This window comes from Acipenser ruthenus, chromosome 48, assembly GCF_902713425.1.
Source record: "Acipenser ruthenus chromosome 48, fAciRut3.2 maternal haplotype, whole genome shotgun sequence".
In the NCBI taxonomy this organism is placed as follows: Eukaryota; Metazoa; Chordata; class Actinopteri; order Acipenseriformes; family Acipenseridae; genus Acipenser; species Acipenser ruthenus.
The window spans coordinates 1900237-1914347 of NC_081236.1; the positions used below are offsets into that span (position 1 = coordinate 1900237).

At 41.3% G+C, this 14111-nt stretch overlaps 1 protein-coding gene across 2 annotated transcripts in view; it reads left to right on the forward strand.

Annotated features, from left to right (window-relative positions):
* LOC117404602 (neuroligin-2) overlaps nt 1-6319 on the forward strand; it is a 113015-nt gene extending 106696 nt beyond the window's left edge. For both annotated transcript variants that reach the window (XM_059014421.1, XM_059014420.1), the window contains one exon: nt 1184-6319. In XM_059014421.1, coding sequence (XP_058870404.1) covers nt 1184-2000 — 817 coding nt within the window. In that variant the 3' untranslated portion in view covers nt 2001-6319. The remainder of the gene's footprint in view (nt 1-1183) is intronic.
* Nucleotides 6320-14111: the final 7792 nt, after the last annotated feature.

Genomic DNA, 14111 nt, shown 5'->3' on the forward strand with positions numbered 1-14111 from the left:
CATTGATGATGTTTTATTTCCAATGAGGTGGGTTTCATTCCTGGAGGCAACACTGAGAATAAATTAGAAAATAATTCAAAACCATTTAGCCAGTGTTGATATTCCAACCTGTATTTTCAATAAAAAAATCAGTTTTAGCACGAGGCTAAAAGAAAGTTCTCCCTTTGCTTGCCTTGACTTCCAGGAAATTCCTTGCACTTTCTGGGTCATTCCGCCTCAGTAGTGTCTTCAGGGTCGTGGTACTGGCTACAAAGCAATGTATTCTGGGTCAAAACTTGTTACTGGTTGAAAGCATGTCAGTCATTAGGGGAAGCAACTGGTTGGTTAGTGACAGGAAAGAAAGCCCTGAAGAGGCGGGGACAATTTCATTCTCCAGCTGAGAAAGCAAGGCCTACAAACAAGAATCAGCTTTTAAAAACACGTTTCCTAAGGCATGAATCACACGGGACTAAAAAGCAGGACAGATCATACCAATTTTAATATTGGATTATGGTTTATTGTAAAGGCTGGTATTGCTTTGAGGCGAATATCAATTCTAACAGAACACTGACATGGTTGATTCGCACAGGAGTACAAAGACACAGGACGCCTGAGTTTGACATTTTACAGGAGGTCCTGATGAGAAATCAGAGGACCTCTGGAAAAATTATTGGGGATAAACAGAAATGGACAGTTCGCACAGGACTAAATTTCACGCATGTAGGTAAAAATTCAAAATCCACCTGTTTATGTAGTGATTTTTAGTCCTGTGCGAATCAGGCTTAAGACATCCATTTCTTAAAAACTACACAGTTTAGCCCTATAAAGTGAATGGATGTGCCTGGCAGGGAATACTGATAGGATTATTGTGTTCACTACAATCCCTTTAATAAGTAATAATCAAACTTTTGAGTGTTACTGTAAACATTTTACATCATTCTATTAAAATTGTAAGATCATTTTCCTAACACACGACATCAAATTGTTAATGTAATCGAAGAGACAATACTGCAGTGATAACATATAGATCTGAACGGGAAACTGTGTTGTCAGTTTCAGAAACTGCGCTGTCAAATCCTGATCGCTTACACATATGTATAGAACAAATTCTAACAACGATGGTTTCTAATGTGTGTTTTATTCATTTAGAAGGGTTGCACTGTTTTATTTTCTTCTACCTAAATCTCTCTTTCTTCCTTTTTAGTGACCCCAATCTCCCTGTCCCTCAAGACACTAAGTTCATCCACACCAAACCCAACCGCTTTGAAGAGGTCATCTGGACCAAATTCAACTCGAAAGACAAGCAGTACCTTCACATTGGCCTCAAACCCAGAGTGCGGGACAATTACCGTGCAAACAAGGTGGCCTTCTGGCTCGAGCTGGTGCCACATCTCCACAACCTTCATGATGACAGCTACACCTCCACCACCACCACCCGTCTGCCCCCTGGCACCCCCCGGACTCCTTGGAAGGGGCATCGCCCGGCCACCACCAAACATCCGTATGCCACCCTGCCGCCGGACGACGACGACATTCCTGAGAGACCCAGATTTCCCCCTTTCCCAGGAGACACTCGGGACTACTCCACCGAGCTCAGTGTCACGGTTGCAATTGGCGCTTCTCTCCTATTCCTCAACATCCTGGCCTTTGCAGCACTCTACTACAAGCGCGACAAGCGCCACGAGCTAAGGAGGCGTCTTAGTCCTCAAAGGAACCCAGCCAACGATCTGGCACACAGTCAAGAAGAAGAGATCATGTCGTTGCAGATCAAGCATTCGGATCACGAGTCTCATGATATGGAGCCTCTGAGACCTCATGAGATACTGCGCCCTGCCTGCCCTCCTGATTATACCTTAGCTCTGCGCCGTGCTCCTGATGATGTTCCCTTAATGACGCCAAATACCATTACCATGATCCCCAGCACTATAACGGGCATGCAGCCTCTGCATGCTTTCAACACCTACCCCAGCACAGGGCACAATAACACTTTGCCACATCCCCACTCCACAACCAGGGTATAGCCACATGCTTTCAGCAGGACTAAACTTGTTTCTTTCTTTTTCTTTTTCTGTGCTGCTTGGAGATACTACGGAGTAGTCTGTTGTTTTGAAAACCCGTCATGGATGTTTTCTTTTCTTTCTTTCTTTCTTTCTTTCTTTCTTTCTTTCTTTCTTTCTTTCTGGCTTTCTTTCAAATCTAATTCATATTTGAAGAAGAGGATGTCTAGTGGGCCCTAGTATGTGCATGTTTGCCAAAATAAGATTTCAAAAAAGGAAAAAAATTTCTTGACTTGAAATCTCCTTCCTTCTTTATTTCAGCCCTCTGCCTCTCTGCTTCTTTTTTTCTGTCTCTCCCCTCTTTTCAGTTCTTCTTCCCCCTGCTTTTCTCATCACATTTTCCCACCATATCTGGACTCTTTCTCCCTTCTCCTTCTCTTCTTCCTCCCTCTGTCCTCTCTTCCCTTTTTTCTCTTTTCTCCCACCACATTCTCCCTCTCACTTCCTCCTTATACCCTTTTCTGTCTCCATCTCTCCCTCCATCTTTTTCTCTGTTCTTCTCCCTCATACATATCTGTCTCTCTCCATACCAATCTCTCTTTCTCCTTCCCCCTCCCCTCTCTCTCTCTTCCCCCTTTCTCACCTCTCCTCCCTCTGCACCATTTGAAGAAATTTCAAGAGTTGGAATTCCTGAAGGTTTGGGATTTGGGGACAATTCTAACCTTTTATTCTACCAGCATTCTTTGTGCCAAGAGTTTTGAATCCGGACTCCATTTTTATGGGGGAACAAAACAATGAAAAATAAAATAGAACGCTATATAAAAATATATAAAGTGCCAAACGACTTTTCCTGAAATAAAATACAAAATAAATTTGTTTGCTCTGCGGAATCTATGCATGGAAATTCTGAAAAGAGACAAAACAAGAAGTCAGGATTCGGGGTTGAAACTTCTGTAGATATTGACTTAAAAGAAACAGTCCCCTTGGAGTGTCGTTCCAGCATTCGCACAACCTGAAGAAAACATTCTCCTCTGTCTTCAGCTGAAATGTTTTCATGTCACACTCCACAGAAACTTTCTTATACAGTCAGACAGACAACTGGATACAAAACACTTTCTAATTCTTGATATCCCTGCAAAAGAACTAAATTATTTTAACATTTCTGTAAACTTACGGACTACCTTACGCAAGAGATTTTTATATAGGAAAATCAATTGTACCCACAGAGAGGTTCAGGCTGGTTCATACTGGTCAGACACAATGGAAACAGGTGCCGATATCCTGTTTTGAATTGTACCTGACCTGAGCAACATTTTGTACACACCCCTGGATTGTGTGTGCCACTAAAAGCGAGTTTGTATTTGCAAGCACTTGACGTTAGGTTCTGTTATTATTCCAGTTGGGTTCTTCTTTTTATTACAGACTGCTGATTGGAAACTCGAAGGCAGTGACTCATAGACCAATACTAAAGCACACAGCGCCAACATCTTTAAGTCTATAAAACCCAGAGGATGTGAGGGTCATTCTGTATGGGAGGGAGGTCCTTCCATGCTGTGGAGTTTTACTCTGAAGGACTCCCTTCTGGAAATGACTTGTGGGGCTGGTGCCACCTTTAATTTGTAACTTAGTTTATTTTACTACTCGGTACTTCAGTATTGTTTTTAATCAAAGCGTTAATAAAACTTGAGGAAAAGAAGTTTCAGGTTAACTGAGAATAAAAGAACGAAAGATGCAACGAAATGACAAAATACTTTAGAACTAGAAAGAACTAGAAAATAGTGCTAGAACTAGAAAAGTAAAGACAAACGAGCAAATAAACGAGAGAAACAAAGGAACGATTGAAGGAAAGAAAAACGAGAAGGAAGAGAAGGAAAGAATGAAAGAGCAAACACAAAAGAATGGAAGAAGTTAATAGAAGGAAGGAAAGAAATAGAAAAGAACATGCCAGTTATAAAAGGGTTCATTTTTCATAAATACTGATTGCAGAATAGTTTTCTCCCCTGCTGAGTGTGTTAATAGGAGACACATGCAGTTTTATGTGTGGATTACACTTGCCAAGGAGGCAGATGAGCAGAGACACTGACCTCACTCCCAGCAGCCCGGGCGAGGGTATGAGCAGGTAGTTTGTGTCAAATCTCTTCCTAATTCTTCCAGGTGTACAAAACTAAAACAGAAAGCTACAGGAAATGGATGCTTGTACCTGTGTGACAAAACAAGACGGCTGCCAAATAAGGCGCAAATAAATGAATAATGTACAGACTTTTAAAAAACGTGGTTTTGGGTTTAAACCACAAAAAAACATGTTGTTCTTTTGATCAGTAAGAAAGAAAGCATCCATCTGAATGAAAAGCTGAATAAAAACATACACCGAATAAAATGACAAAAACTCAGATATGTTTTTTGTATGCTTACAGAATCTTTTCATTATTATTTACCATTGCTACTGACGGAGAAGAGGACAATACTACTGTACATTTTTTTTAAGTATAAGAAAAATCATTTGTAAATAGTAAGTTACCTGTTGGTTTGTTTTCTTTGACTGAATGATCAAAATAATTCATTTTATGATGATAATGATGATGACAATGCCACTGGGTGCAATTCTTTGAGTGTCCAGTTATCAAAAGAGGAGCATTTCTAAATTTAAAATGTGTATTTCATATGAAAAGGACGGTTTAGATAACATGGCCAATGTCTTTTATTTTATTTTCTATATAAAATTTCCAGGGAATTTATCAGTATTAAAAAAAAATAATAATAATAATTGCCGGGGGGGTGTTTGAGGGTTGAAAATCTATGAAAATTAATGAATTTCCCAGTTTTCCAAGTACATATCAGGGTTTTAAACTCAAGGTCGGAAAACCCCTGCTTCTGTGTGAATGAAACCGTGTAAAGCAGGTGAAGTTAACCTGTACCAGTGCTGAAGTGTGTTAAACAGACAGCCCCATGTTACACGAAAACTCGTTTTTAGTACCTTAAGTTTATCTACGCAATGTATTTTCTTGGTAAAATCAGTATTTTCACACTCTTGATAATATTGATAAGTACCCACCTGTAACTTTTGTAAAACCCAGAAATGTTTCTGTAAAATTGAGAATAAAGATCCTTGATTATATCGTGTAAATGCAGTCGGATCCTAGATACATATCATAAAACTAAAAGAACGACATGTAAAAAGGACAAATTCATAACAATTAAAATAGTTGATAGTCAAATGTTACTTCTGTTTCAAATAAAAGTAATCAAATGACTAGTAATTCTAATATTTTACTATGTACTTTTTTTTTAGTGTAGATTCAATATCTACAGATTCAGTATCCATAGTGTTACTGTACGGTAATACATCTCTTTAAAACCACCTCCGGAAAAAGACCACCTCTCGATTAAGACCGCCCCTGGATTCAGTATTAAGAAACAGAAACTCGTCGGAATCTGTCAGGCTGGGTCCCGTCACCCAGGCTTATGCCCTCTCACCCCTCAAAAGAGGGTGGCTCCCACTGGACATAAGGAATCACCCTGGGCCCCAGTGTTGCAATATAGCACTTCATCTAAGACATGTTATGACTGTATTTCTAATCTTTCTCTGTTGCCTCATTCGTTGAATGTCCCAGTCACGATTCTCAAAGTCCTTTACGTCAAACTGTAAATTCTAAAACATAAAGGCTACTGGCAGCACAAGTATAGGGCAACTACATTGGGATAAGGCTGCCATTGGCAGAATGGGACCACAGTATGCTAACTATAACCCATTTACACCCCAATATCTTTAGCAATGGAAATGGTTCTTTATTACAGTGACTCGCAGTGGTAGCACAAGGGCAGCTACAATGGGATGCTATTGGTAAAATGGGACCACAGTGGTGAGATCATATTTTAACATTGTAATGGTGTCAGTGTTGATTGTATGAATCAATCCACAGTGCTGGTAATCCAGTGCAGTCCAGTACGTACAGGACCAGACAGACAGACAGAAAGTGTGCTAGCGTATCAAGACCACTGTCTGTCTGTCTGTCTGTACAATGTCATATTTTGATTCCCACTTTAGAACTCTAGAGGTATGTTAATGATCTCTTTTATTTTTAATGGTGGAATTTGAACATGAAAGTTAAAAAGCGATTTCTCCTCACATGCTGGATTGGGCACCAGAGACTTGCACCCATGCTTTTTTTTCCTTTATTTAATTCAGCACTGAGATTTGTGGAGCCGGTGGAATTGTGTTATTCCTGGAGTTTCCCTGCTGCTGATATGATGATAATGATGATGTTTGTTTAATTTAGAGGTTATTATTACACACTGTACTCTGTCATTCAGGTGTGGGCAGCATTAAAAACATTCATAGCGAACAGAGCTGCACGTCCGGTTACTGCTTTCTTTCTTTCTTTCTTTCTTTCTTTCTTTCTTTCTTTCTTTCTTTGATATGTTTTGTTCGTTTGTTTTAATTTATCTAGGAAAAACCTGATGAGAACACAGATCCCAACAAGAGCAAAAAATTTTTTAAAAACCCACAAAATATTATTATTTATTTCTTAGCAGACGCCCTTATCCAGGGCGACTTACAATTGTTACAAGATATCACATTATTTTTACATACAATTACTCATTTATACAGTTGGGTTTTTACTGGAGCAATCTAGGTAAAGTACCTTGCTCAAGGGTACAGCAGCAGTGTCCCCCACTGGGGATAGAACCCAAAACCCTCCGGTCAAGAGTCCAGAGTCCTAACCACTACTCCACACTGCTGTCTATATATGACAACTACAGAACACACCCCAAACCCCAATGTAGAGCTTGATCTCCCACGTCCTGGTGAGACACAACAAACTCCCAATAATTTACATTGCTAGTAATACATTATTACATCAAGTTAATTTTCAACAAGCGTCATATTCATATATATATAGTTTTCCACTGACCTGCACTAAGAATCTGTCCTACTTTATAGGGCTCACTGCATGAGACCCTCACTCCTCCACGAGCTCCCTTATCACCCTCCCCTCCCACTCATGACTCTAGTGTAAATGCCTGCAAAATCTTCTGTTGCATTGCAGCCTCTTTACAGTGCATAATGAGAAGCAGACTGGTCCTGTAAAAACCTCTTAGCAAAAACTAGCTGCCCTTTATTTTTATTTCCATTTCATTTGAAATACCCATTTTGAAACCTTTAGTGGAAATATCCACACAGATAGCTCTTTTATATTTACAAGGATCAAGCTGGAAATGAACATCACCTATATATTATTTATTTCTTAGCAGAAGCCCTTATCCAGGGTGACTTACAATTGTTACAAGATATCACATTATTTTTACATACAATTACCCATTTATACAGTTGGGTTTTTACTGGAGCAATCTAGATAAAGTACCTTGCTCAAGGGTACAGCAGCAGTGTCCCCCACCTGGGGATTGAACCCACGACCCTCCGGTCAAGAGTCCAGAGCCCCTAACCACTACTCCACACTGCTGCACTGGACCATCATTGGACGCTCTGCGGGGAAGAATTCAGGAGAAGCATTCATGATCAAAGACAGGTAACCAGTAATCCCTACTTTGACAGATAACATTTCACTTTAGTTGTTTAGGAGAATGTAAAGCCCAGTGATGCCTTGATAAAGAATACCAAGTCTGCCACCGTGCTCTAGAGGGGATACAAATTCTTATACAGTGTAATACTTATTGTCAGATGCTGTACCACTGGTCTGTGTCTAGGTATCTGTAACCGATTTACCAACCATGTTAAGTCCTACCATGTTTTGGCCACGCACGTCCTATAGTATGAGGAATGTGTGTGATATGTGCAAGAGAGAACCGAGAGGAAATCTGGGGTGTCTAAGATGCATGGAAACCATGCTAAAGTCTCCTAAGAGTTTAATTCTTTTAGTAGCGGTGCTGGAACAATTGCTATAGTGGGGGTGCTGAAAGTCATTGGACAAAACTGTAACCCCTGTATATGGATTCGGTTGCTATTGAGTTAAAGGTGTTAATAAAAAGAAGCAAGCATCAACACCTGTTTATCTAGTAAAAAATGCTTTCACCACAGTCCTTGCTACAACAACATGCTTCCATAAACCGTTCAGAGCAAACAAACCGAAAAGTAGTCTTTGTAGACAAGGATAGTCAGAAGGCTCCAAAGACTGACCTGTGTTCCGGTGTCATGCGGATGAATTTTTCTTGAGGGGCATCTACCGTGTCCAGAATGTCACTGTCTACGTGTGTTTTTAGTGTTGCTCCACAAAGCAGCACCCCTAGGTAGCAGCATAAAATATTCTCATTTGGGACATTTACAATAACTGTATACAAGCTTCTAATGCGTTCCAACTGCTAACCGACCCTCGTGAGATTGCAGCCGTGTGATTTATTAAATATCCCCCCCCTGCTGGGACAGTCAGAGCTGATTGGTCTGTTATCGTTTGTGTTATAAAGCAATTTAAAATGGTGCAATGCACACACAGCTGATAGGATTCACTGAACCCAGCACCCCTAGTTCCTGCACCCCTGTTAAGACCAGTTTGTATTTATATATATGAGGCAGGACATAAGTACCGCCTAAAAATATGAAAAGGGTTGAGTTGAGTGTAGAGCAATATCAGTTTGAAAAGCTGACACATTATATTTCTATGCAGTATTGGATTTGTATACGTGTATAAGCAGTTAGACCATTGCATGGAAGTGTCATAGAGTCTCCTTACTATCTTACTTGAACATACTGCGAATGCAAGGTCTTTACCACGTACTGTTCCTCTCAAAAGGGATTAGGCTCTTTAGATTTGCTTCATTCAAAGGCCATACTTCATGACAGTCTGGTTATTTATGTAGGTATTTGTGTGTGAAGGAGTGCACACAACAAGGATTCAAGTAGAATTTAACAAGTTTCCTTTATTGATCCCAAAACACTTTTGCAGCGTAATCATTATCACTAGACACAATAACGAGGCTACTAGTTATTAACAGAAATGAAGCAATGATGTCAGTTAGCAGTTTGTGGAAGAAGCATCGGACACGGTGCTGGTGTGTGTTCACGGAGGATCTTGCTGCTTCTCAAATGCACCTCCAAGTGCTGCTGTTTTCTACAGTCTAGACACCCCTTTGCGTGCACAGCTTAGTTGCTGGCTTATCTCTGTGTCAGCGACATTTTGACCAGACAACTCCTGCTTGCACCTGGTCAGGTGAGGTCAGTTTCATTGACACTTTCTCAGGCAATAAAACATTCTTTCCCTGATAGCAGCCAGATAACCATACTTTGCACAGCTGCACTCAAAATCATAGTTTTTGTGCTGATGATCTTTTCATGAACTCTTTACAGGTTGGTGGTCAGTGTAATAACAGGGGTGTATATAACACCAGCCTCGCTTCTGAGGCTGCAATACAAATACTACCAAAATGAACCAATTAAAAACTTTATATTATCTACACTGCCTGTATTAGGACGTGGGTTTGGCATCCCCTGGTGTGGGACGTGTTCTATGGCGACCACAATCGCTGGATCTCAACCCAAGTGAGCATGTTTGGATGCCCTTGAACAATTCGTCTTCACGATCCTCTGCCTACCTCTTCGGACAAAATATTCATGATTCAGTGGATCCCTTGAAACACCGCCCAACACCATGTGAAGTCTATGCCATGTCACATCAAGGCTGTGATCAGAGCAAAGATTGGCTCAACCTGATATTGCATATAAGTTTATAGTTGCCAGCAGTGATCCTCATATTTCGTTGTTAATATAAATTGTTATGTATAATGCCCTATTCTTCTTCAATCATTATTTGACATGCTTCTGAACTATTCCAGCCAACGCTGCTTCTGAAAAGACTCCCCATGGCTGCGGAAGTGAGGTGGGGAAGCATATCAGTGTTGCACATGCTTGAGTGATGTACATGCATACTTTGGTGTGACAAAGAAGGTCTGTATATAACTATAAAACCCAGTAGAACAACCGGGGGACTAAAACAGTGTAATAAATTCTTCAAATGAAACAAGTAAAAAGAACAAAGAATGGCAATTTCCAGCAAAGAAACAAGAAGAACACACATGCCTGACTGGGAGCAGAGCTACCCCATTGTTGTGCTAACTGTCTTTAAGTAGCGAACAAATTGAATGTCATTGTCTGGCATTGCAACCCACTGCCGACAAATTGCAAATCAATGAGGAAGCTGTCTAGCACAGATTGCACAGCGGCACTTATGGAAAAACAATTTGTTTGCTGTCCCGCCGTTCGTATTGAGCTGGCTATCTCAGAGTGCCGTCTCCATTAAAACAAATACACAAGCCCTCAGTCCCTGAGACATTTCCATTCACTGTGGTAGGAGATGGACTGCCTCTCACACCCGTCCTTTAAAACCCACAAAGTCTCCGTGCCTCATCTGCTTTCATCCTTTGTGAATGCACACAAATCACCTTGTAGAGTATTTGACTGGTGCACTGAGGTTTGAGATCTGTCCTCTAAATCACTCTAAATCACTGGTAGGAAGAGCGATACATTTAAAAAAAAAAGTACAAGTGTTCTGGCTTTTCTGTTCCGTACCACATCGTGGATCGTTATCGCTGTGTTACCTGTATGACAATGTGGGCAATAATCCTTACACTATCAGTGCACTAGAGCGGACATTTTCGAAAAGAGCTTTGAAACAGACTTTAAAGTGTAAAAAGTTGTCGGATGTTAACAATGAAAAGAAAAATTACAGGTACGTTATATAAACAGTTGAAGCAACACATGTGTGTAACGTTATATTTTTCAGAAACCAGCTCCTTACTCTTTAATCCCAAAGCTCCTATCCTGTGTTAAAACACGCAGTGATCAGAGGAGTTTAGCTTCTCCAGTTCTCATTGAGTAGAGCAGACTGTCTGAGTCCTATGGCCTTGCAACAGCCCCCAGGTGTGTATCCAGGATTGTATTATACATGATGCTGTGCTGGGACACGCCCACCTGCTGGTTCGGGATCGGCAGCTGGCCAATCACCAGCTACCCTTCCTCGCAACCAAACAGCGCAGGCAGGATGTCCTAGAAGGATATCGGATATCACAATTTGCACAAATGAAACACAGAACTGTTTACAAAAATAAACACAAACCCCACTTTTCATGTGAAGGGCTTCAGCAACATAACTTGAAATGGTTGCAAACAGCACAAAATATTACCAGTAAGGAAGCCCCACTGCTTCAGGATCAAACCCCAGTCTTCTCTGGAATCCAAACAAACAAACAAACAGGGAGACCTTTCTGAGTGAGCCAGTGCTGCCATGGCAACCTGCTGTGACTAAGAGAGAGGGGGGGAGAGACAGGGGATCTATGCAGGCAATATCTTCAGAGAGCCCAGCTCAGTAGTGACCGTCGCTGCCAGCATTCAAGGAAAAGCTAACTAAACAATTCCATATATCTTCCATTAGCTGCAGCAGTCTCACACGAGCAGCTATGAAAGAAGCAGATGTTACTTTGGGTTAAAGGAAACTCTTCTTTGCCTGATTCTTGTGTCAAAGCTTGTTACTGGCTGAAAGCATGTCAGTCAATAAGGGAAGTGGCTGCTTAGTTATTGACTGGAAAGAAGCCAGTGAAAGGATGAAAAGGCTCTGGACGTGGAAGACAGTCTAAAATCACGATATGTAAACAGGGGGTCCATTCTTTGTTCGTGAGGTGGCTGTCTTGTTATCCAGTTTTTTTTGTGTTTTTGTTTTTTTTAAACGAATTTGAAGCTGCCTTCAAATCATAATCTTTAGTAAAACCGACAGTAACTTTCCATTTTGTGTCGAAAATGCGTTTATTTCCTCTTTTGCCCGATTCCACGACCAGGCCAGCTTCCTCTTTCACCCAGGAACTCAAGGGAGGATGTCACTACCGGCCTGTGGAGGACAAACGTTCCTGAGTAAAAGTATTTCACTGCCTCCAGAGCCCGCTCCTTCTCCACCCTCGCCCCGCAGTGCTGGAATGACCTTCCTACAGATGTCAGGACTGCCCAGTCCCTGACCACCTTCCGGTGCCTCCTCAAGACTCAACAGACAGCACCTGTAGAATTCCTCTGTTTTTCCCCTGGGACACTATCACCCTTCCTTAAATGTGCTTTACTTGCTCTTATCTGCCCCCTATTTTACTGCATTTAATCCTGTACTTTAGAGTACTGTAATCTGTCAAGTGTTATTTAATCTGTAGTATTTTGTATTTAATTATATCCTGATGTAACCATCACTGTCACTTATCTGCGCCATTCTTGAATTGTATTTTGTCATACTTGTACTTGCTAGAGCCAAAGTCATTGTATTTTATCTTGCTCTTAATTGTATTATTACTTGTACTGTGATTCTTGAAATGTATTTTTGTTTATGACTGTAAGTTGCCCTGGATAAGGGCGTCTGCTAAGAAATAAATAATAATAATAATAATAATAATAATAATAATAATAGTTGATTTGCCTATGATGTATGAATAAAAATATCAACATAGTCAGGATTATGTTGAAAAATATGTTGCTGCAATATGGAAAATGCGAGATACAGTATCCATGCCATCATCCAGCCTTTCCACAGGAAGGTCAGGAAAGTCAAATATTATGACATCGAAAAGAACCCTTCATACTTCTTTATCTAGGTTCACAGTTTGTGACAGAGGTGATAAGAATTGGAATTCAAATACCACGAATGACACGTAGATGGGAGAATTATTTCATGGTGCACCCCTTGTTTAAACCTTTGAACTGATGGTTTGGTGCAGCTCGTAGAGTAGAGCCTGGTGTGGAATCAGTAATCTCAGGAGAGGTTTGGGCGTTTTTGATGTTCTCAGAGCTTGATGTCTTTGGATCTCAGATTCTTCTCTCATCCAGGAAGAGGAAGCCGATCCCTCCAGACTGCCTGCCTCTTTGAAGCTGGCGAAACACAAAATAAATAAATAAAAACAAACAAACAAACACACAGCCTTTTACACCACAGCTGCAGATTTAACCCTTTCAATGCACAAGCAAACAGAGAGCATTGCCTCTAAATGGGGTTCCACTTCACAAGAGAATAGCATTCCTTCATGGCTATAGTTTGGCCTTTGTGGAAGAAAAAAAGATAGAAAGAAAGAAAAGGTTTGAGACAAGGAGAATGAACCGCTCCCTCCCTCACTACCTAAGAGAAAGGGTGCTCCCTCCAGTCCAGTCCAGGGCAGGATTGAGGCATGGAGACTGAACTGCTCCCTCGCTCACCCTAAGAGAAAGGGTGCTCCCTCCAGTCCAGGCTTGAAACATGGAGACTGAACTGCTCCCTCCCTCCCTCAGCCCCTAAGAGAAAGGGTGCTCCCTCCAGTCCAGGGATAAGTTGGTTAAGACACTAACCTTTCATTCTGTTTCGGTGTTGATCGAGTGCTGTTGAAGACAGCTGCTTTTCTCGAAGCCTGCGGGATTAAGGGACTGTGTGCATCATTATCAATGAATATTTAACAGCAGGAAAGAATGGGAGCCTGTCTCAGCAACCTTTGGCAGAGCGGAGGGGTGGAACTGGCTGTCTATTGATCCTGCAGCCTTCCCGAGCCATCTTGAGAACTATTCCAGCAGGAAATGCTGCTGAAAAGCATTGGGGGAGCATATCTGTCTTTGCTCACCTCTGGGCTTCAGTGGTAGTATGACACCCATCTCAGTTCAGAACACACCTATGAGAAGTCAGAGAGACACAATGTTCCATTGGTAATAGCACAGTTATCTACAGAACCCCTGCAGCGTCTACGAGAAACACACTACTTTACCTTTGCTGTGTCTCAAGTCGTCCTTATCACAGCGTTATATTTTTAAACATATTATCAACTCTTTAAATTTTTAATAACACGGATCAGGAATCAACTGGAGAATACGTTTCTCAGCATTTACTCAGGATTGTTTGGCAGGAGAAAGAGGATTTCTCTTGTCTAAGGATCTCAGTGTATCCAGTGTATCACGCTCCCTCCTGGAACAGTGCTGGTTTTCTGTTCCCACGCATTTGAATCAGGGCGGCTGCATTGTTGCTGGAGGGAGCATGATCTGGATACACTGCGAAGCTTAGATGAGTACATCGCTGCCCTGGCGAATGTTCCTGAGTAAAATACAGGCTGAACTTTGCTGGGGACTCTGAAGGGGGCGTCACATTGGTTCTGACGCTCCCAGGATGGTAAACCGGCAGGGATTGCTTCTCCTCATTGCAC